Here is a 19403-nt window from a genome sequence, read left to right as displayed (position 1 = left end):
TGTTTTAACTTTATGTGACGAAACAAACACAAGATAAATGACAGCTAGCCATTTGTCAGTACTGTCAGTTCGGCTGACTTGACGGCTTGTTGAGATTCTTTTTCTCTTCAATTTTGAGAAGTCAAACGTGCTTGTTCTCTCAGAGCTAAGGCCTTTCGGCGACTTGCACGTATTTTTAATAAAAATGGCATCAAAGGCTGAATTAGCTTGCGTTTACTCCGCTCTCATCCTTGTTGATGACGATGTAGCGGTGACTGTAAGTATACTTTGTATTATCTTCTAAATATTGCAATAGGTTATGTTGCATTGTTCGAATGTTTTGTGATTAATTAAATCTTAATGCATCTCGGGTTTGGATGAACAATATCCCTTACTATGTATACTATGTGTTAAAAACGTTTTATAGATTGTAAGTAAACCAATATTTTCATGTGTTAATTTCAGGGTGAGAAAATCTCGACCATCCTGAAGGCGGCTGCCGTTGACGTCGAGCCGTACTGGCCCGGTCTGTTCGCTAAAGCCCTGGAGGGTGTGAACGTGAGGGAGCTCATCACTAACATCGGATCCGGCGTGGGAGCAGCGCCGGCTGCTGGCGCGGCGCCTGCTGCAGCTGCCGCTGCCCCTGCCGCTGAGGCCGCCAAGGAAGAAAAGAAAGAAGAAGAACCCGAGGAGTCTGATGATGACATGGGTTTCGGTATGTGTTATTTTTTACCTACTCATTTAATGTGACTGAGGTAATGATGGAATTAAAAAAGAGTATTCTGTTACTCTGTTTTTTCTATTCCTGTGCCTAAGTCATCAAAAAATAGTCGTCTACTAATTTATAATATAACATTAACAAACATACAAATTTATTGTAATATTATTAAGAACAATATCCTACTATTATTATAAATGCAAAAGTTTGTGAGTATGTCAGGATGGATGTTTGTTACTCTTTCACACTAAAACTACTGAACCGATTATGATGGAATTTGGTATGTAGGAAGCTGAAGACCCAGAATAACATATAGCTACTTTTTATCCCGGAGTTTCCGCGGGATTGATTGTTATGATAATGGTTCTATGCGGACTTAGTCTAGTGGCCTCTAGTTTATTATAGATTATTATCTATGAAAACTTTGATATGAACAGTAATACAGACTCGAATTAATGAAATCTATAAACAGACAGATTTTGATTGTAATTTAGCTGTTAATAAAGTTTAGGAATAATGTATACCTTCATACTCAATGATGTTTGCATGTATTAGCTTCAGAAAATCAATGATTGATAAAATTTCCACTGAGAGAATATTGTACAAAGTACCATTAAAAGATTCTTGCAAATACAAAAATTTAAAACAATTGTTTTTGTTTCAGGTCTCTTCGACTAAAAGCTGTGTTGCTGATTCCAGTTGTAAGCTTTATGAAGCTTGTCTAGGGTTAAGAATATGACTTTATTATAAAAGTTATAAAAACAGATATTTTTTTTTATTTTCATCTTAATATTTTTAAGAGCCTTATCTATGGTCAAACAAATATGCATGATGTTATACATAGTAATAACTTTTTATGAGTGACAGCTTCATAGTATGAAGTTCATACTCATGCTATTGCTCCAATTTTAATGTGGTTTTCTCAGATGTGTAAGGTTTGATCTTACATAGAAAATGATCTGCAGTTTTGGATCTTTGAGTACTTTTTGATTCTGATCACCCCCCGTAGCATGACACGCGCAGCGCTCTTTTTATCGCACAAAAAGCTGTCTCTGTCCCGTTTCACGTCAAACTAAAAGTGAAACAGCGATAGTATTTCGCGCGATAAAAGTCACGGGGGCAGGATAATATCCTCGATTTAATTTCGTCTTTATTAACTACTCAGATAATTTTCAATATTATTCAGGGCTAATTCAAAGTGGGTTTAAAGTATAGAATCGTGGAACTATGGTGTTGGTAAATTAATAACTCTGGGAAGATAAATGTAAATTTCTTTTTGCAATAATAATTGAACAAATGAGGCCTTCCGAATTTTTAAATGATCGTATTTTGAATTTTAAAACTTAAGGGTGTGCAATACATCTATCGAATGATGCATGCTCTAGTAGGTACTTAAGTACATACGTAGGGGTACGACGGGTACGGGTACGGGGTAGACTGAGCTAAGAGTCTCGAAGACTGAAAGGCTGTGTAATGGAATGACAGGATGCTAGAGCCCAACACCTACAAGAATTTCAAGACATACTTATAAATGAAGATACAGCTTACTCTTACAACCCTTCAGAGGCAGATAGAGACAATAGTCTGAAAAAGGCCATATTCAACTCTACGACCTATTCCCTAAGTCACATTTTACGAAATATATTTGTCCTATCTCAAGAGCTGGGAGAGAGTCTTATGTCTCTTGCGGGGTAGACAGAGCTAATAGTCTTGAAAAAAATTAAAGCAGACTCGCTGCTTACAAGTGATTATTATGGGGGAAAATAAATAGTGAAATGAGGACAATAAACTTTATTTTTAAACTTAAACTATATCACTGATACTCTTGGAATCGGGATTTAACATTTCATCATCTGTGTCATCACTGTCGTCGTCTTCAGGCAATTGCTCATCGCCATCTTCCACTGATTCTTCACTCTCTATGCTCTGTTGAGTAGCTATTATTTCGCCATGTATATCTTTATTCTTAAGATTACCCATCCAAAAAGCTTCCGAACAATTATTCGCCGCCAAAGCAGCTTTCACCTTATAAATCAAAGTTTCGAGCAATTCTCTCATGTATGGCACCTTACTCATCAAAACTGTATCCTTTTTAAGCCTGGAATGGCAACAAAGCGATTGCAAGAATCTTGTAGATTGTTGGAGGATTTTTAAAATTTCCAACACTTCCTCTGTTTCAGTTTTAAGCTGAATTTCTAATATTGGTATACCTTGAGACATGAATAATTTGAGGATAGGAAGTGATTTTTTGAAAAATACTGACAAATTATTTCTATTTTCGAGAGTTTTTGCAATGTCAGACATATGTTTTAAAATTACTGCTACATCTTTCCACAAATCCAAGTGCTCAGAATTTGATAAACCCCTAGTCAAACGGGCCTTCGCGGCTTCATGTACAGCTGAACCAAGATTTCTGTACAAAATAGCAAAATTATTTTTAGTAATACTCTTAAAAGAATTTAACTTATCATTTCGACCTTTCAATAGTTTTATATCATTGGTCAGTTGTAAGGTTAAACTCCTGAGGGCCAATATTTCATGGTTAAGGAAATAAGTTGATGCAAATGTGTCTAAACTTTGATTGAATATTAGTCCTTTTTCAGGTACACCATCTATTGTTTTCCATTGTTCTGACAAAAATCTTTGAGCCATATCCTTCACTATTTTTAGAATTTCAGTATTATCAGAATATGTCTGAATAGATTTAATAAAATCAATTAGTGCTACAGCTGTAGACAACTGCAAGCAGTATTTCTGATGTTTTTCAAAAAATTTGGCAACAGAGATGATCAAATCCTTCAAAGATATAGCATCAGTGTTAGTGATTGGAGCTATGGACCTTAAAGAGCTTTTTAATAGTGCATTATGATGGTTTCTGAAACCAATCCATTTAAAGTATATTGTGTAAAATTTATAGATTAATTCCAGATTTGTAATACAATCTATAATTTCGCTTGTAAGTTCCTTTTCACCAATTGTCTTTGCTGGTAAATTACTTTCCAGATTTGACACTATAAATGTTAAGTGCTCTGCAATTTTTGGCAGTACCTCACTTACAGATTTCGCACATTCTTCAGCTTTCTTTGGATCATAGGAGAAACTATCATCTGGTTTAGAAAGAAAAGTCTTTCTCTTGATTTTAGAAATGAGAATACTCTCTAAATTATCATTTATACATTTTAATATGAACTTTAACGTTTTTATTGTGAGTTCAGATTCATCTTCATCAGAAGTCAATTCAGTTTTCAAGAGCTGAAGTAGATTCAAATTTAAAGATCGAAGTGGAATGTTATAAAGGGCCTCAAGTTTATTTTTGACTGGATTTTGGTTTTGAGTTCCTTGGGACTTCGCTGTTTCAGGTAGTACACTATCGTCATGTGGAGGTTTTTTCTGCATTTTTTGTTTAGCAATCTGAATCTTTATAGGCTTTTTCACCACCTGTTCTCCTGTGTATTTATTTATATTGAAAGTGCAAATTGGTGGTTTGTATGATATTTTGGTCTTGAGAAGTATTTGTCCAATAATATTTTCCAATTCTTCAACTTGTAAAACCCTATTCAAAATTTTTGTTCTTAGAGCTTCATCATTTTGGACAGAAAAAGCATTTAATAATTCTCTAAACCAATTGACACAATGTATTAAACAATCTAAAATATTTGAAACTGTTGTTGGCTCCATATCTTCTATTAAATCAATATCATATTTTGGCATAACAATTGGGCATCCCAATAACGCATCTATGTTTGATAAATTTCCATCATGTTGTTTGAAGTGTAAAGTTTGAACAAGTTGAAATAGAGGAGATAAAATCCCTACATTAATTTCATTCTTAGACTGTAAAACTAACCCTCCTATATTAATGGCAATGACTTCATCCATTTCACTTTCTGCATTGAGACAATATTGCATTGTTAATTTTAAATCTGCAATTCTTTCTTTTTCTATGGTATCAACAATAAAATTTTGTTGTAAATCATTAGTAACAGCATCAGTCAGCCAAGCCAAAAATTGTTTATTTATATGAGATGCTGTCTCAATAACTTTAGATAATTCATCATAGAAAAAAGCTATCATATCTGGAAACTGCCTTGTACTTCGGCTAATCAATTCTATAATCTGAGCTGCTTCTCGAAGGTCTCCTTCTGATAAATGAATGACAGAACCATAGCTTACATCATCAGGAAATTCTGTAGTAAGATCATTATTGGTGCTAGCCATAAGATATTTTATAGCATGTGTGCCTGCTAGAATACCCTGTATTTTAATCCTAGGGGAAGAGCTACCCAATTCCTTGCGGATAATCATATGCATGTCATCTCTAATGACTGAGTTTTCATAGGTATATGCAAGCCCACATAGTAAATTCATAACAGCTCTAATTTCAACTATATTCATATCATCCATTCTGTCGAGTAGTGTCAGCATCTGCACACTTTGCGCTTTTAACAAATACATGTCTTTAGAGGCAACATTGTTCAATATCAGCAATATGCTTAAAAGACAATGTTTACAATCTAATCCTAGTTGAAGAAGTTCAGCAACAAGTGTTCTACAGTTTTCATCAAGTTCTGACAGCATTAATGAGTATATGTGCGAACCAAAAGACTCAATGGTGGGGTCTCCTTTTGTCTTTAATATTGAATTATTCAGTTTTATTAGATGTCTAATATGATGTTTTAGTATAGGCTTGTATTTTTGAAAACATTCATCCATAAGTTCTTCCTTCAATATATCAAGTTTAATTTGCTTCCTTATAACATTTTCCACTTGCTTTTGCTTTTCTTCTGACACAGTTGATAAAATTAAAAGTATGATAAAATCAATTGGTTTGTGATCTGTATGAACTTTGCACGAAGCAACAACTTTCATCCAATGACCTGCAATAGCCTTAGATGAAACCATAGAAGTTCTTATGGCTGTGGCTGTGAGAACTTGACTGGAGGCAATATCTTGAGGTTTTGCAACTGTTGTTGGCCAGCCCAAGGTATTTCTAATTTCTTGGACAGTTTCCAAGTAAGCAGCATCACTCATTCTTCCTGGTATAAGTAAGAATTTTACAAAGACAGGCAAATGTGCACATTTAGAGAGGCTTCCTAGAATGTTCAAAGTTTTCTTTTGAAGTTGTTCATACTGATCATCCGACAAACAAAGATATGAGACACAATCTAAAATGGCAGGAATGAGGTCATAATCTTCACTAAGTATTCTACCCATTTCAGTGGCAATATTACTATGCTCTTTATCTCCTATTATATCTGGTATAGCAGATATAATTTCAAGACGAACCATTTTTTCTGAAGTCACATCAAGTAAATTTATAAGCTGGGTGGAAACTTTCTCTGTGTTTATGATATTGTCTACCGAGGATAAACATTTCATTATCATTTGAATCCAGGGGCCGCATTTGCGCTGGGCTGCCAGATTAATAGCTCTATCAAACAATAAATCAATAATCTTTGTCTGCAAAATAGGAATATTCAATAATATTTTGAAAACACTGTCATTTGTATGGTGTTCCTCTGGGCTATCCCCAGTTATTCTAACGATATTTGGAAATAGATAATGCTTGAATAAATCAAGATTTCGGCAATCACATTCAAGATTATTAAAGAAACTTGACACATTTCGAGGATAATTAACATGGTTTTCCAAGTTCTTTTTCACGTTACGCACTATATGAATAGATTCTTGAGATGCGACACACTTCTCAGGAGGATTTTTTAAAGCCAATCCACTTTCTAAAAGTGTTTCTTTCATAACGACTTTCTGGGTTTCTTCAAAAGTGGTGAGATTTTTAAGCTCCATTTCATGTTCTTCACTAAGTCGAGCTCTTTTGGAGTTTCTATTGAAAGATTTCATGTTTCCTAGAGGGAATTAGCATAACAAAGAAAACAAGAAAAAGGCTTGTCTAAATTTTGCAAAAATAATTTTACGTTTTTCCATGAAGCAAACCCGAGCTTTACCCCAACCAACCTCTCGCGCAACTCTAAACTAAAAGAAAAAAAAGCGATTGTATGAATGGAATGGGAATTTTTAAGGCGTATGTTTGAAAGACTCTTGTCTTTCAAACATACGCCTTAAAAATTGAAAACAATGAACAACGGTCGGTGGCTTTCGGAATTTGTCGGATTATACTGAGCTGTCATCTAAGATCCGCCATGCTTGTAGTAAAAGCATTGACATTTCTCCTTGTCCGTGACACTCGTTTGTTGTTACATGAGTGGAATATTGAAGACAAGGTAAAAAAAAAATACAAAAACTTGTAGATTAGACGGTTAAAGGAGATTTTATTGTGAGATTTCCAGTTCCAGTAGATTATGATCGGTCAGTCATAAATTTCATTGTAAAATAAGATAAACAAGTAATATTATAACTTTATTTGCATATACATAAATAATAGTTTTGACAAATAGTGGAAATTTTATCGATAATTTTCATTTCAGTGTAGCAAATTTAAAAGATTTCATCAGAATCCATACTAATATTGTTAATGTGAAAGTGTTTATTTAGTTAATCTTTCATTTAACCGATATCCATGAAATTTTGCATACATGGTGTAAAGTACGGTGTTCTTTCATGCGCGGAGGAAAGCTATCAGTTGATTATTTAGTCTATTGATGGAAAAGCTTAAGTTCTCGCCCTCGACAACGAGCATCATCCATTCTTTTTACTTGAAAACCGATCGCTTGCCAGTAGGCAAGTTGGTACTACCAACAACATTCCTCGTCTATCGTCATTTCGTAAAATATAAACTAAAAGTGTCAATGTCAACCATACTATCGTATACAAGTGAGTGTTGCAAACGTAGCGCTTTTGGCACAAGCCTGGCCCTTTTTTAGTTTTCTCGGTGCTCATTTTCAATAATCAATCTGAATTTTTTAATATATATGGCACCGGAAATCTGTTTAATAAAGACATTCTATTCAATTGTTAGGAAGAATGCCTAAGGCAACATAAATAATTCCGTACTAGTATACTAGTTTTGATGTCAAATCAAGGTAAAAACCGAAAGAGACGAAAGAAAAAAAATGAATTAAGAAGAAGGTATTACTCAAATTTCGTACATCATACATTATAGCTGCTTGGACAGGTATTCTACCCGTGGTACATGGTAAATATCTTCACCCTTGACATGACATGATTCAATTCTTTTTTCTATTGGTGCTGGGAACCACACGGCACTAAAATTTATATTACCATAAAAAATATTTTTTTGTAAAATTAGATACACTTTGTTTGTTTTTTTTATCAATAGTGTTTAGCATCATTTGCGCACGATTTTGGCAATTTGATCCTTTTTAGTAGATTTAGCACTTTCTCATTTTGACAGTTGGTAATAGCGACCGGAATCATTCATTTATTTCTTTGGTTAATTAAAATCCTCGTAATAACATTCTTTTAGCACTCATTCATTAAATAAAGGCTTGTATTGTTTTTAAATTTAATACAATCAAAAAACTAAAACCATTAGATTGGCTGGTAGGTACTTGATACTCAGTACAGAAATAGAGTAACTTCAAAATGAATTTAAATATTTCATCCCTTGGAAAATTTGTATGGAAATCTCAATCTGTAGCTGGTTTTGGGGTGAGTAGCTCCCTTTACCAAAAATCATCCTTACCTCACTTATGAATCTAACTACATTTTCCTTCATATTGAATGGCAAAGCCTCCGTACTAGGTTCCACTGAAAATCAGCGCATTGTGTAACCTCATCATACACATGCATATGCTGAGTGGAAACCCTTTTGGTCGCATCATGTATTTTTTTTTATTTTTATCTCTGTTTATGAATGAAAATGTTATGTTACATCTTGCGCCAAATAAAGATTTTTCTTTCTTTCTTTACATTTCATTGTCGCCGAAAATCATATGCTACTATTTATATTTTATAACTTAATATTACCTAATAATGGTAAATGTCTAAAGTATGGGCAGTTAAAGTAGAGAAAGATTTATAGTTATTATTTTACATACTTTGCAGTATCAACAAGTCAGGAACAAGTGGGCCAACTGGTTAATGATAAGAGATGTTAAAAGACGACGAATGAGCGCTGAGAACTTCCTTGAAAGGACAAGAATTAATGCGCTTAGAAAAAATGATGTACTTCCAGTGGAAATCAGAGAATTGGCTGACAAGGATATAAATAAATTTGAAATGAATGCTATTCCTTTGAGAATTAACAACAGATGTGTTATTACATCCAGGTAGAGAAAAATTAAAGGCTATTTTTGTTTGCATGTGAAGTATTGGTAAAAAATTCGATTTTTGAGATACATTATACCTGTTTTTATGACATAGAATGTCAATTGTGATTGGAACACACTTTAATTTTATAAGCAACTTATTTGGAAGATACAATGGTCAGGGTACATGAACCATATCCATCATTCATTTTTGCAGTGAACTGGCACCTTTTTGTAATGTAGCATCATAAACAATAGGTATTTTAATGGTATTAGAATAAATAATGCCTTATGGCCACAGCCTTATTCACACATTTTTTTTTTTTTCATAAGAATAAAGTCTTTTGGGGTAAATTATGTAAATTACCAAGGCATGTTATTTTCTCTCTTTTGAGGTTTATCAAAAAGATGAAATGAAATTTTTGATTTGGTTTAGACATATCTATTTCTTTATATAATATTATATGCAAAAGTTTGTAAGGATGTGTGTTTGCTTCACTTTTCCACAGTAACTACAAATTTTGTGTGTAAATTCATGTTTCAGGCCCAGAGGCATTGTTAAGGAATGGAGAATGAGTCGTATAGTATGGAGGCACCTAGCTGACTACAATAAGTTATCCGGAGTGCAAAGAGCTATGTGGGGATAGGCTGGAGTTTATTTCATATGTAGGACATTATTAACAATAAAAAATATGTTAGTGTTTATTTATAGCTGCAATTTTAATTTTACACCATAGATAGGGTTCTGAAACTTAACTTTGACAAATGTTTCTGTGCCGGATGAGCAGCGGACAGAATGGTTGGTTTATGAGTTGTTCAACGACAAAACCTTTCTACTACGAGCGAGTCGCCGACAGAACGATTTATTCATAAGCGAATTGAAGACAGAACCTTTCTACTACGAACGTTTCGCCGACTAAACGATTCGTTAATGAGTGAATCGACGACAGAACCTTTGACCAAAAGAAGGATTCGTCGACAAAGCTTGTTTGGGCGTGTTTTGCCACTAAAAATAATCACCTTAGCGTATCTGTTCCATGGGGTTATGAAACTTCAACCACTGATATCATATCACTCACTGATATATATCGCATATCAAGGAACTTTATGAAGTGGTGATAGAGGCGAATTATGAAAGAGAGAATGATGTGCTACTGACTGTACCAATTTGTTTGAAATGTAATGAATGACATAAGAATGTTAATTTAAAATTTAAATGAAAGACCAAACATACAAGTCAATATTTATTACTGCTTAGTACAATCTCTGGGGGGGTCCCATAGTAGATTTCATGTGGAGGGACCTGACGTTCTGCCAGTGCTTTTTCAACAGCGACACCAGGAAATTGATAGACAGATGCACGTTTTGAGCCAGTTCATCAGGAGTCATATCCACATGGCCTACGGCTACAGACAAACACAGCACCTGGAAAAAGAAATAAATTATGACAAAAGTTCCAAAAAAAAAACTGCCCCTATTTGGCATTGGTGTAAAGTGTTACATATAAGTTCTAAAATTCTAAACAGATGCATTCATGAAGAGAATGATGTAGATGAAGTATGTAGGGAGTGGGGCAAGTGGAAATGTGCGTCTCTGCATTCCTCTCTAGGATAAAGTTGTGATTTGAAGTTTGTAACTAAAACATGTCTTTATACCTTCTTCATTTGGAACTTGATTGTTGCTTTGACCTCATCAATCTTCTGTGTCATGGACTCTTGATGGGATAGGAGACCAGGGAACTTGCCAGCCTTGTTCAGACCAGGTCCCAACAAACGAGGAATCTGTTTGATGAGGGATTCAGAGGCCAGGAAAGCATCATACCTAAAGACAAATTCATTCAATTATTTAAGGTTGCAGATATTTAGCTTTAGGCTGATCTTTTAACAAGATCTAACAAGATTGGTAAAAATTAATGATCAACTCACTTCTTAGCCAGTTTCTTGACAAGCTTCTTGTTCTTGTTGAGTTTCTTAAGAGCCTCTGCATCCATGCATGGTACTTCTAACTGTTTGGCTTCATCACAGTGCTGTTGGTCTCCCAAAACACAAACCTGCATCTTGGGACGGGGTATGTACTTCAATCTACAAGTAAAGAAATTAACTTTTAAGAAGACAATAAATACACCAGCAAATGATAAATGGACTTAGTAACAATCAGTTTGAATTTATCATCAATATCAACAGATAATACATGCAATATAGGAAACATCATTCTGCAATGAAAAAACTAATCCTTCTAACCTACCACAAGCCTTACCAAATGGTTTGATTGAAGTAAGTAGGTATGTATTATTATGCGGCAGGTTTTACTCTGCCTACCCATTATTTCAAGACTCTGGGTCAAGTCCCGTCAGCCGAAACTGACTCCCTGTAGAGATCCATTTGTGTGGAAATCTGCTCTTAGGTTATAGACTCAATGTAGACTACCACAAAAATGTTCTTTCCAGGTAAACATACTTGACGGTGCCGGAGAAACGCTTATCCTTCTGAGGGTCATAGTTCTTCAGACCAATTTGGAGCTCGACAGTCTCCAAAAAGTTGCGTTTCTTGTCTTTTGAAGACTGGAGAACTGCATTGACACACTCGTAGAGTGTATCACGCGATACTTTAGACCTGAAAAGGAAAATAACATTAGTCACTGTTTCGTAAACATCTAATTATTACGTATTTAAACAAATGATTCTAGTAAAATCTGTGATTATTGAGATTTTAAAAAATTACTTACGACATCTTGCGTGCGATAACCTAACGCTTGAAATGTCAATGAACGAAAGAAAGAAGGATTGACATTTTTAAATGTCAAAAACAGAATACTCAATAGTGATGTGTACGAAAGTGAACCGGTAAAATAATCGAACTTTTTTTAAGACTACTTCAATTGCTTTTAAATAATGTTTACTCGTATTTTATGCTCCAATAAAATAACTTATTTCTTTCTTTAAAAATATTATAGCTAGCATTTACACGGGGCTCGGGTTTCATAATTATAGGTATTCTAAGTTCTTGAGAAAGTTATTTCGAAACCAACGAAGATCTATAAGAAAACTAGCTTTTACAGATTGCGAATTTAACGCCACTTACAAAAGAATACAGGTTTTTCGCAAATATCACGTGATCTGTAGATTTACAGAGATAAAACCCTTTGTCCTTCTCCAGAGTGTCAATTAAGTATATATTCATAAATTTGGTTCAGTAGATAAGCTATTAAAAGAAAACAAACAAATAAACTTACTTTCGTATTTATATTAAGAGTATTGATATAGCCCATAGTTAAACATCAGGGTAAGGTATTAAAATATTATAAAGAGTTGAAGTTTGTAACTTTCTTAGAAAATACTGAATCGATCGTAAATATTCTTTCAGGGAAAATTATTATTATGTTCTCACTTTTATTTAAAAATATAGTGTCCTGTATCTGTAGATACAGGACACTATATATTTTTAAAGTTCCTTTTACTAAATAAAGTATATAGATTATTTTAACATAAAAAATTTATTTAAAAAATACACAATTAGTAAGTTTTGAATTTGATCTAAGCAAATCAAAACAAAGTAGCGTATTTGTTGTTCTTGCGAGCTTTATCAAGAATTAATGTATTCGGCGAAGCAGGTTGTGGGTGTCTTGGATGAGTAAGGTGCCAAGTTTTCCCCACCAACTCTGGATCATGTTGCCACCAACCAAACTGGGTAAAATATATAAAATAAAGCAATAATTACTAAAAGCGCATTCCCACTGCTTCTTCCTCCACCAATTTCAGTCACGCGCAATTTTGCATATCCAGTAGATGTCATCCCGCTATCTCTTTCGGGGTATAATTTATTAATGCGCTATAAGGGGGTGGGTACCGAAAGAAATATGGGAATACCTATATTCGCTATTCAAAATGAATATTTATCTAGGTAATTGACAGACAATGTTCTGCGTTAATTACCGAACGTAGTTAGTTAAGCACGCGTATTTCTAATAAGAGAGTGTAGAATAACTGTAAAAGGTTTCCAGTTATTTATTACTAGCGACCCGCCCCAGCTTCGCACGGCTGCAAAATTCGGAAAAAATGTATAATGTATTATACAATAAATAATACTTAGTACATTATTTTTATATATCCTGTAAGGTTAAGCCTGCGGCGTACGCAATGTAAGCGGCAAGAAATGTAAGAATTTACGACACAACATTAGAAACCCTGAAAATAACAGTATTTCTCCATTATTCAATAGAAGTTATTATACATAAAAACCTTCCTCTTGAATCACTCTACCTGTTACAAAAAACCGCATCAAAATCCGTTGCGTAATTTTAAAGATTTAAGCAAACAGACAAACAGACTAAAATAGCGACTTTGTTTTATACTATGTAGTGACACAAAATTAAAACTGAAATATTAGTAAATTGCGGATTGAAACAAAGCGAAGCAAAGGATTCTCAATTTTTTATCCACGTGCTTGATTCTTACCAGAGATTTTAGTTAGGTACTTACTTTTTAATTTATTTCACATTTTATTACCCTTGAAAATTTAACTTATGAATGCGGATGAAGCGAAGAAAGTATGCAGAGATCGTGGAAAGTGGAAAGAGGTAGTCTCTGCCTACCCCCCGGGAAAGAGGCGTGATTTTATGTATGTAATATGTAATAAATAAAAAAAAATATGTAAAATTGAACTTATTTTATAGGAATCTCACATTGAAATTGTTTACCTCTATTGATGTTGTCGGGGTAAGACGATACATTTCACAGGGATGGATAGGTTTTATTACCCCCTTTCGTTTCATTTTAATGAATCTCAAGGTACTTCCATAAGCGAATCCATTTACTCTGCCTATATAGCAATCGATCGTTCTTACAACATCAACCTCTGGTCTAACAATCTGTATGATAATAAAAAAGCCGTTTAAATAACTCGGAAAAATATTCAACAAGTTAATCAGGTGTAACCATCTACACAAAGAGAATGTGAAAACGATGTTAAGGAAATACACAGGAATAGCGACCAGTGGAAAGACAGTCTCTGTCTACTCCTCTGGAAAGAGATTTGAGGTAAGTATGTTTGTAAATGGTAGTCAGATGTTGAAAAAAAAAGGGCTACGCTATTTTTGTGCCGAAATTCTATATTTAATAGGAATTATTATTGAAATTGAGATTTTTACACGTATACTTCCAACGTAGAGTACTTAAAATGGACTTCATTTTTATTTCAATTCGTAGATGTTTCGACTCTTCGCCTTCTTTTATTGACACCTATGATACAATTGTAGCATATACACCCTAGGTAGCACGTGTAATATTTTTATACGAAGATAATTACCTTTTTGGGCATTGTTGTATACTTTTCAATTTTTTCCATTAGCGGTTTAACTTCATTTTTATTATATGGTTCTTGGTATTCATCTCTCATTGTATCTTTTATGTAATTTTGTGGTCCATACATAGTTATGCCAAAGAATTCCATATTTATAAAATAATTTATTTGTATCGTACAAAAATTGGTATGGTTTCACGTCTTGTGATTGACATAAATCTGATCTTTGACACCATTTATTCACATGTCAATTGAAAAACACCGAATAAGTTATCTACCTAGTTCTCACCAAAAAATAAAAAGACATTTACCAAAGAAGTACTTATTTAACACAGTGAAAAAAATGACATCAAATCGCCTTTTTTCAAAGAGGAAAGAGGGGGAAGAGGAAGGAGAAGGAGGAGAAGACGAGGATGGATGGAGGGGAAAGAGGCATAGGAAGGGGAGGTAGGGAAAAATCCAGTTCAGTATCGACAGCCAAAAACTATAAAAGATAGTTTTGAATTTGATAGTATAAATACTATCGATAGGTATTTCAATAGTCAGAAGCAATATTATCGATAGTGCTTTTGGTATTACTATCTTCAATACTATCGATAGTATCGCTAGTGCAGTTGCCTTCGATACTATTGCCACTCAGTAATACTACCGATACTGTCGATTGTACTATCGATACTGTTGTTTTAATTCGGCTATGGATAGCCTATCGATAAACTATGGATCGACAACACTAGTAGGCAGGTACATTACTTACTCAGATACTCTCCGTCTCTCCTCCTCAAACGAAATGACATAATATGACATTACATATTTATATCTGTCTGTGAACTAAATAGATCTTTCGTTGTTCATATCTCGTAGAATTCTTTTTCGAATTTATTAAAACTCTTACAGGCAAGGCAGGGTCTTTCACTTGAAATTTGTGAGTGTTGCGAACGGATAAACAAATCCTTTATGGTTGAGTTTTAATTTCCTAACGAGTTACTCATGCATTTAAATTTTAAGCTAAAAGTGGCTATAAGCTAGTTTTTTAGTTCTGTGTCAGTCATTGTTTACACAAGTGCAATAACATTTAATTGGATTTTAAACCCTTTGCACGTATCATTTAATTCATTATCACGACTCATAACTATGGATTTGGTAAGAATATTTTTTTTCCTTTTTACACACAATGCAAAAGTTACGTTTATTTCTAACTTGATGATGTCATTGTTATGACTCCTTTATTATTTGGTTTTCACTTCTTCAATTCCAGCACTAATTCCTTTACACAAAGACGAAGCAAGTTTTTCAAATACATTGCAGTTAAATTTTTATTATTTTGTATCTTTCAGCCTGGGTCAAAAGACGAGAAAAGAAAAGTACCAAAGATGTTAAAACAAATTTTACAATATGATGTCCAAGTTACAAAGAAATTTGTCGAAAGGGCTATGAAAGTAACTGCTTTGAGGTCAATCCGTAACCATGCAAAATTGTTTGAGGTAAAATAATTACTTTCATTGCTTCATTTTTATCAAAAAATTGAAATGACTTTGTTATTGAGAAGAAATGCAAATTAGAATAAAAATAAAATAATAGTCAATTGGTACACAATGGGTGCTCAAGGTATGTAAAAGGCCTTCACATATGAACATTTTTATTTGAAGTCAGTTTATATTATTTGTTATGTATGTTAATAAACATTGATGTTTGCTTTTACAGGTGTCCTGCCATGGCATTGTGTGGTTGGCAGGATGGCTCAGTTTCATTTGGTTATTTGATAACAAAGATCTTTACCAGCTTCAAGTCAATATGCTTATTGGTAAGTTTACTTTATAATACATACATACATGGGGGCTGGGGGCCTGCTGGAAGAAATTTCTCTAGAAATAAGTAGTGCCCTTGTACTGAATTTCTCTTTATTTTAAAGTTTTTTTTGCTTATTTTTTGTTGTACATAAATATATAAATAAAAATAAAATATATATAATCACATCTATATCCCTTGCGGGGTAGACAGAGCCAACAGTCTTGTAAAGACTGATAGGCCACATTCAGCTATTTGGCTTTAAGATAGAATTGAGATTCAAATAGTGACAGGTTGCTAGCCCATCGCCTAAAAGAGGAATCCCATGTTTATAAGCCTTAGTCGCCTTTTATGACATCGGTGGGAAAGAGATGGAGTGGTCCTATTCTTTTTTGTAATGGTGCCGGGAACCACACGGCTACTTTATAATAAACCATATGATATATTATTTTATTATTAGGCGTGATTTTATGTATGTATGTATGATATATTATTTTGTTTTACAGATTGTGGGGTTTACTTTACTATTAATTACTTATAACATAGCCTTTTTTCAATAACTTATGCTGTTTTGTCTAGTTTGGGTATAAAACACTTTTTTTTTTGTTTCAGCTCTTATTCTAGATATTATTTTAGTAGCTGTTATTAAAGCATTTGTGAGGAGACGAAGGCCAGTACCAATGAACAAACTGATGGAGGTTGGCCCTGACAAATTCTCCTTCCCATCGGGCCACACCAGCAGAGCTGTTATGATCTCAATCATCCTCATGTACCTAGATCCCATCTCAATATTTCTCTATCCCCCACTTATTGCATGGGTAACTGCTGTGTCTGTATCAAGGGTGCTACAAGAACGCCACTATATTCTGGATGTTATTGGAGGAGCTGGCTTAGGAATTATAGAAGGACTATTAATATACATCTTATGGTTGTCACAGAGTACTTCAGCAAATATTCTGTCTTCCCTTTCTGATGAAAAGAAAGATGGTGGAGAATATCATGTTTGATATGTATTTGTATAATTTGTATTTGAAAGCCTGTTCCTTTATTACTGTAGATCATAGGCCTTTTTATGACCAATAAAATATTCTGAGTATTGCTATTTCATGTTTGTGTTTGTTTTGGCATTACTACACAGTGTTTGATTAAGATGTAGGCATTTTTTGTCAATACTATTATTTAAATTGTATCATGATGTCTCCTACGTACTTTATTTTCAGTTAATCAATATGAGCCTTGTTCCAGTTGGATATCATTTTTATGAATAAATCTGTTAAATTACCTATGTTTTATTTGTCTACGTCACAGGTTTACCTTTTCACTTCAGAGTAATACCTAGGTTTTGGTTTGAGATATGAAGTGAGCAAAAAGAAAAAGCTGACCATGAAAATAAATCACTTTGCAATTAAAATTTTTCTTTATACAAGATTTTTGACTTTAACCTTTGCCTAAAAAAATCGTAAGTTGAAAATGACGTTTTGATGACATTTGACAACTGTTGGCTGAGCTGATGTTTATAATTGACGTACCTATTTTTGTGTGGTAAAGTCATGTTCACTTTACATTTTTTTTTTTCAGTGTGGTGTTGTCGATCTATCGATACTCTTAAGCGAAAAAGGCAATTTACTAGATATATTATAGATATACATACAAGTATAAAGAATGGACCGTCGGTGGTCGAATCGGTAAGGTGTGCTCTTACGGTGAGGGAAACCATCGTGAAGAAACCTGCATATTCAGGCAACTGGATGTGTAACCTTGATTGATACAATACGGGTTAGGTTCCTCTGCAAAGGTTGCAAAGGTCATACCGGAGTCGTTTCGTGTAAAAACCTGATTCACCAAATCTACGATTCATGGTCAAAGGCTTATCCTGGGCTCCTCTCCAGAGTAATGAGGATGCAACCGGGACAACACAGGAGGAAGAACATATATAAACAGAATGGCCTTTTTCGATTAAAAGATTATTATATATATAGGCCTGTTGATACTTTCGAACCTGACAGCGAATAAACTATATTATTACTACGCAATATTATGAATTTTATCGATAGTGATAATTACCAATATTATTTATAAATTCTGTTGATTGTATCGATAGTTTTTCAAAATGAAAAGAGATATTTTAATTCGTTAGTATTTACTGTATTTAATTCGTGTTGATACTACCAAAATCATAGCCATTATCGACTTTTAAAACGAACGGTAGCAATAATTAACTACGTACTTTAGCTAAGCAACAACAGCGATCGATTAGATTTCATTAAGCTTCGACACTATCGAACGTATTGTTCTGTATTTTCTTGTATTTCCTAAAAAAGGTTAATTAATGTTTAATATGGATATTATTGTTTTTATCTGAATCTATCGGCAGGTAGTATTTTCAAACATTATCGATTATTAGCTTGAGAAGCAACACTAGTTGTTTTTAACTTGAAATGAAACTAAAACGAGAGACGTGTCATTTGTTGAATTAAAGTTCTCGGCAATCGGTAATATATTATTTTTATACATAATTTCCTCTTTTTTTGTCTTACACTATTATTACTTTTCGCTTTGAACATATCAGGTTGGTATTTAAAGTTTATGGTTTTGATATTTGCACTATAAATAACCGTGAACTTTAAATTATTGCTACTAACGTGGCAATATAAATTGTTTACAATTAACTTCTATAGCATACCTACTATTTTATTTACAGCGGCATCATGAGAAAGTTAAAAGGGGCAGTGAAGGAGACTGCAAAGCAAAAAAGGGAAAGGAAACAGGAGTTTGCCAAAATGCGTCAACAAATACACACTATTGTTTTGCCAACTTTCGGTGTTATCTTCTTACTTATTTGCACCTATGTGTATTTCAAAACCAGGCCTACATCGATGCAATATGCGTAAAATAATCTAGTTTTAACCACTGTAAATAAAAACGAGAAAAATGTTATTGATAATATATTATTATATTGACATAGAAAATTTTAGGCATGGTTGTGAAAAAATGTTATTGAAAAATTCTCACCAAAACCAATACAATGTTTTGGAAATCATAAATCCAACTCGTCAATGTTTTAATGCAACATTCCATAAGTTTAAACATATCAAAGTTTAATGTAAATATTTACTAATATATTTATTAAATTATTAATTTCTTCTTTTTTTTTAATTTTTAAACTTTGGTGAATTATCAGTTTTCTTATTGGAATCTTGGCCCTCAAAACTGGCTGCATCTCAAAGACAACCAATAAAATACCAAATTTTTGTCTACAACCCATGGTTTGAAACTCAAATCTATCATTAAGCCAAAATGCTGAACATGGTGGTTAAAACCACCATTTCTTCATCTTTCAGTCTTTTGAAGACTATCAGCTCCATCTACCCACACGCACCCTCCACAAAGTGCTTCGGGGCCCGAGGACCACCTGCCTGTGGATATAGACGTGATTAT

The 19403-nt window shown here is 33.7% G+C and overlaps 7 protein-coding genes across 10 annotated transcripts; 4 read left to right on the top strand and 3 right to left on the bottom strand.

The window, feature by feature from the left end:
* Window positions 1-49: 49 nt before the first annotated feature.
* LOC106140303 (large ribosomal subunit protein P1) lies at window positions 50-1461 on the top strand. The gene is made up of 3 exons (XM_060954634.1): window positions 50-256; window positions 445-694; window positions 1362-1461. The coding sequence occupies exons 1-3, from the start codon at window positions 185-187 to the stop codon at window positions 1373-1375; spliced, it is 336 nt and encodes a 111-aa protein (XP_060810617.1). The 5' UTR covers window positions 50-184; the 3' UTR covers window positions 1376-1461.
* A 1012-nt stretch (window positions 1462-2473) lies between these two features.
* On the bottom strand, window positions 2474-6698 carry LOC106140305 (Fanconi anemia group D2 protein). Its single transcript, XM_060954513.1, has one exon. It carries the CDS (start codon window positions 6554-6556, stop codon window positions 2501-2503), a length of 4056 nt encoding a protein of 1351 aa, XP_060810496.1. The 5' UTR covers window positions 6557-6698; the 3' UTR covers window positions 2474-2500.
* A 1321-nt stretch (window positions 6699-8019) lies between these two features.
* Window positions 8020-9592, top strand: LOC106140299 (small ribosomal subunit protein uS14m). The gene is made up of 3 exons (XM_013341874.2): window positions 8020-8284; window positions 8681-8904; window positions 9428-9592. The coding sequence occupies exons 1-3, from the start codon at window positions 8219-8221 to the stop codon at window positions 9528-9530; spliced, it is 393 nt and encodes a 130-aa protein (XP_013197328.1). The 5' UTR covers window positions 8020-8218; the 3' UTR covers window positions 9531-9592.
* A 522-nt stretch (window positions 9593-10114) lies between these two features.
* On the bottom strand, window positions 10115-11718 carry LOC106140298 (large ribosomal subunit protein uL1). Its single transcript, XM_013341873.2, has 5 exons — window positions 11608-11718; window positions 11340-11495; window positions 10809-10964; window positions 10539-10704; window positions 10115-10308 (listed from the first exon to the last, which is right to left on the bottom strand). Exons 1-5 carry the CDS (start codon window positions 11610-11612, stop codon window positions 10138-10140), a joined length of 654 nt encoding a protein of 217 aa, XP_013197327.1. The 5' UTR covers window positions 11613-11718; the 3' UTR covers window positions 10115-10137.
* A 706-nt stretch (window positions 11719-12424) lies between these two features.
* Window positions 12425-14643, bottom strand: LOC106140300 (uncharacterized). The gene is made up of 3 exons (XM_013341875.2): window positions 14187-14643; window positions 13579-13749; window positions 12425-12565 (listed from the first exon to the last, which is right to left on the bottom strand). The coding sequence occupies exons 1-3, from the start codon at window positions 14328-14330 to the stop codon at window positions 12425-12427; spliced, it is 456 nt and encodes a 151-aa protein (XP_013197329.2). The 5' UTR covers window positions 14331-14643.
* Window positions 14644-14938: 295 nt separating this feature from the next.
* LOC106141017 (polyisoprenoid diphosphate/phosphate phosphohydrolase PLPP6) lies at window positions 14939-17246 on the top strand. 3 transcript variants are annotated; one of them, XM_060954584.1, is made up of 5 exons: window positions 14943-15172; window positions 15214-15320; window positions 15515-15661; window positions 15882-15981; window positions 16578-17246. In XM_060954584.1, exons 2-5 carry the CDS (start codon window positions 15312-15314, stop codon window positions 16970-16972), a joined length of 651 nt encoding a protein of 216 aa, XP_060810567.1. In that variant the 5' UTR covers window positions 14943-15172; window positions 15214-15311; the 3' UTR covers window positions 16973-17246. The 3 variants fall into 3 exon arrangements, with proteins under 3 accessions (XP_013198124.2, XP_060810567.1, XP_060810566.1); XM_013342670.2 differs by lacking the exon at window positions 15214-15320 and having other exon boundaries at window positions 14939-15102; XM_060954583.1 differs by having other exon boundaries at window positions 14944-15320.
* Window positions 17247-18308: 1062 nt separating this feature from the next.
* On the top strand, window positions 18309-19103 carry LOC106141022 (single-pass membrane and coiled-coil domain-containing protein 4 homolog). Of its 2 annotated transcripts, none has more exons than XM_013342676.2 (2): window positions 18309-18457; window positions 18667-19103. In XM_013342676.2, exon 2 carries the CDS (start codon window positions 18674-18676, stop codon window positions 18854-18856), a length of 183 nt encoding a protein of 60 aa, XP_013198130.1. In that variant the 5' UTR covers window positions 18309-18457; window positions 18667-18673; the 3' UTR covers window positions 18857-19103. The 2 variants fall into 2 exon arrangements, with proteins under 2 accessions (XP_013198130.1, XP_013198131.1); XM_013342677.2 differs by having other exon boundaries at window positions 18380-18534.
* The last annotated feature ends 300 nt before the right edge of the window (window positions 19104-19403 follow it).

The sequence above is a fragment of the Amyelois transitella genome, chromosome 4 (genome assembly GCF_032362555.1).
Source record: "Amyelois transitella isolate CPQ chromosome 4, ilAmyTran1.1, whole genome shotgun sequence".
In the NCBI taxonomy this organism is placed as follows: domain Eukaryota; kingdom Metazoa; phylum Arthropoda; class Insecta; order Lepidoptera; family Pyralidae; genus Amyelois; species Amyelois transitella.
This window is presented reverse-complemented; position numbering and strand designations above follow the sequence as displayed.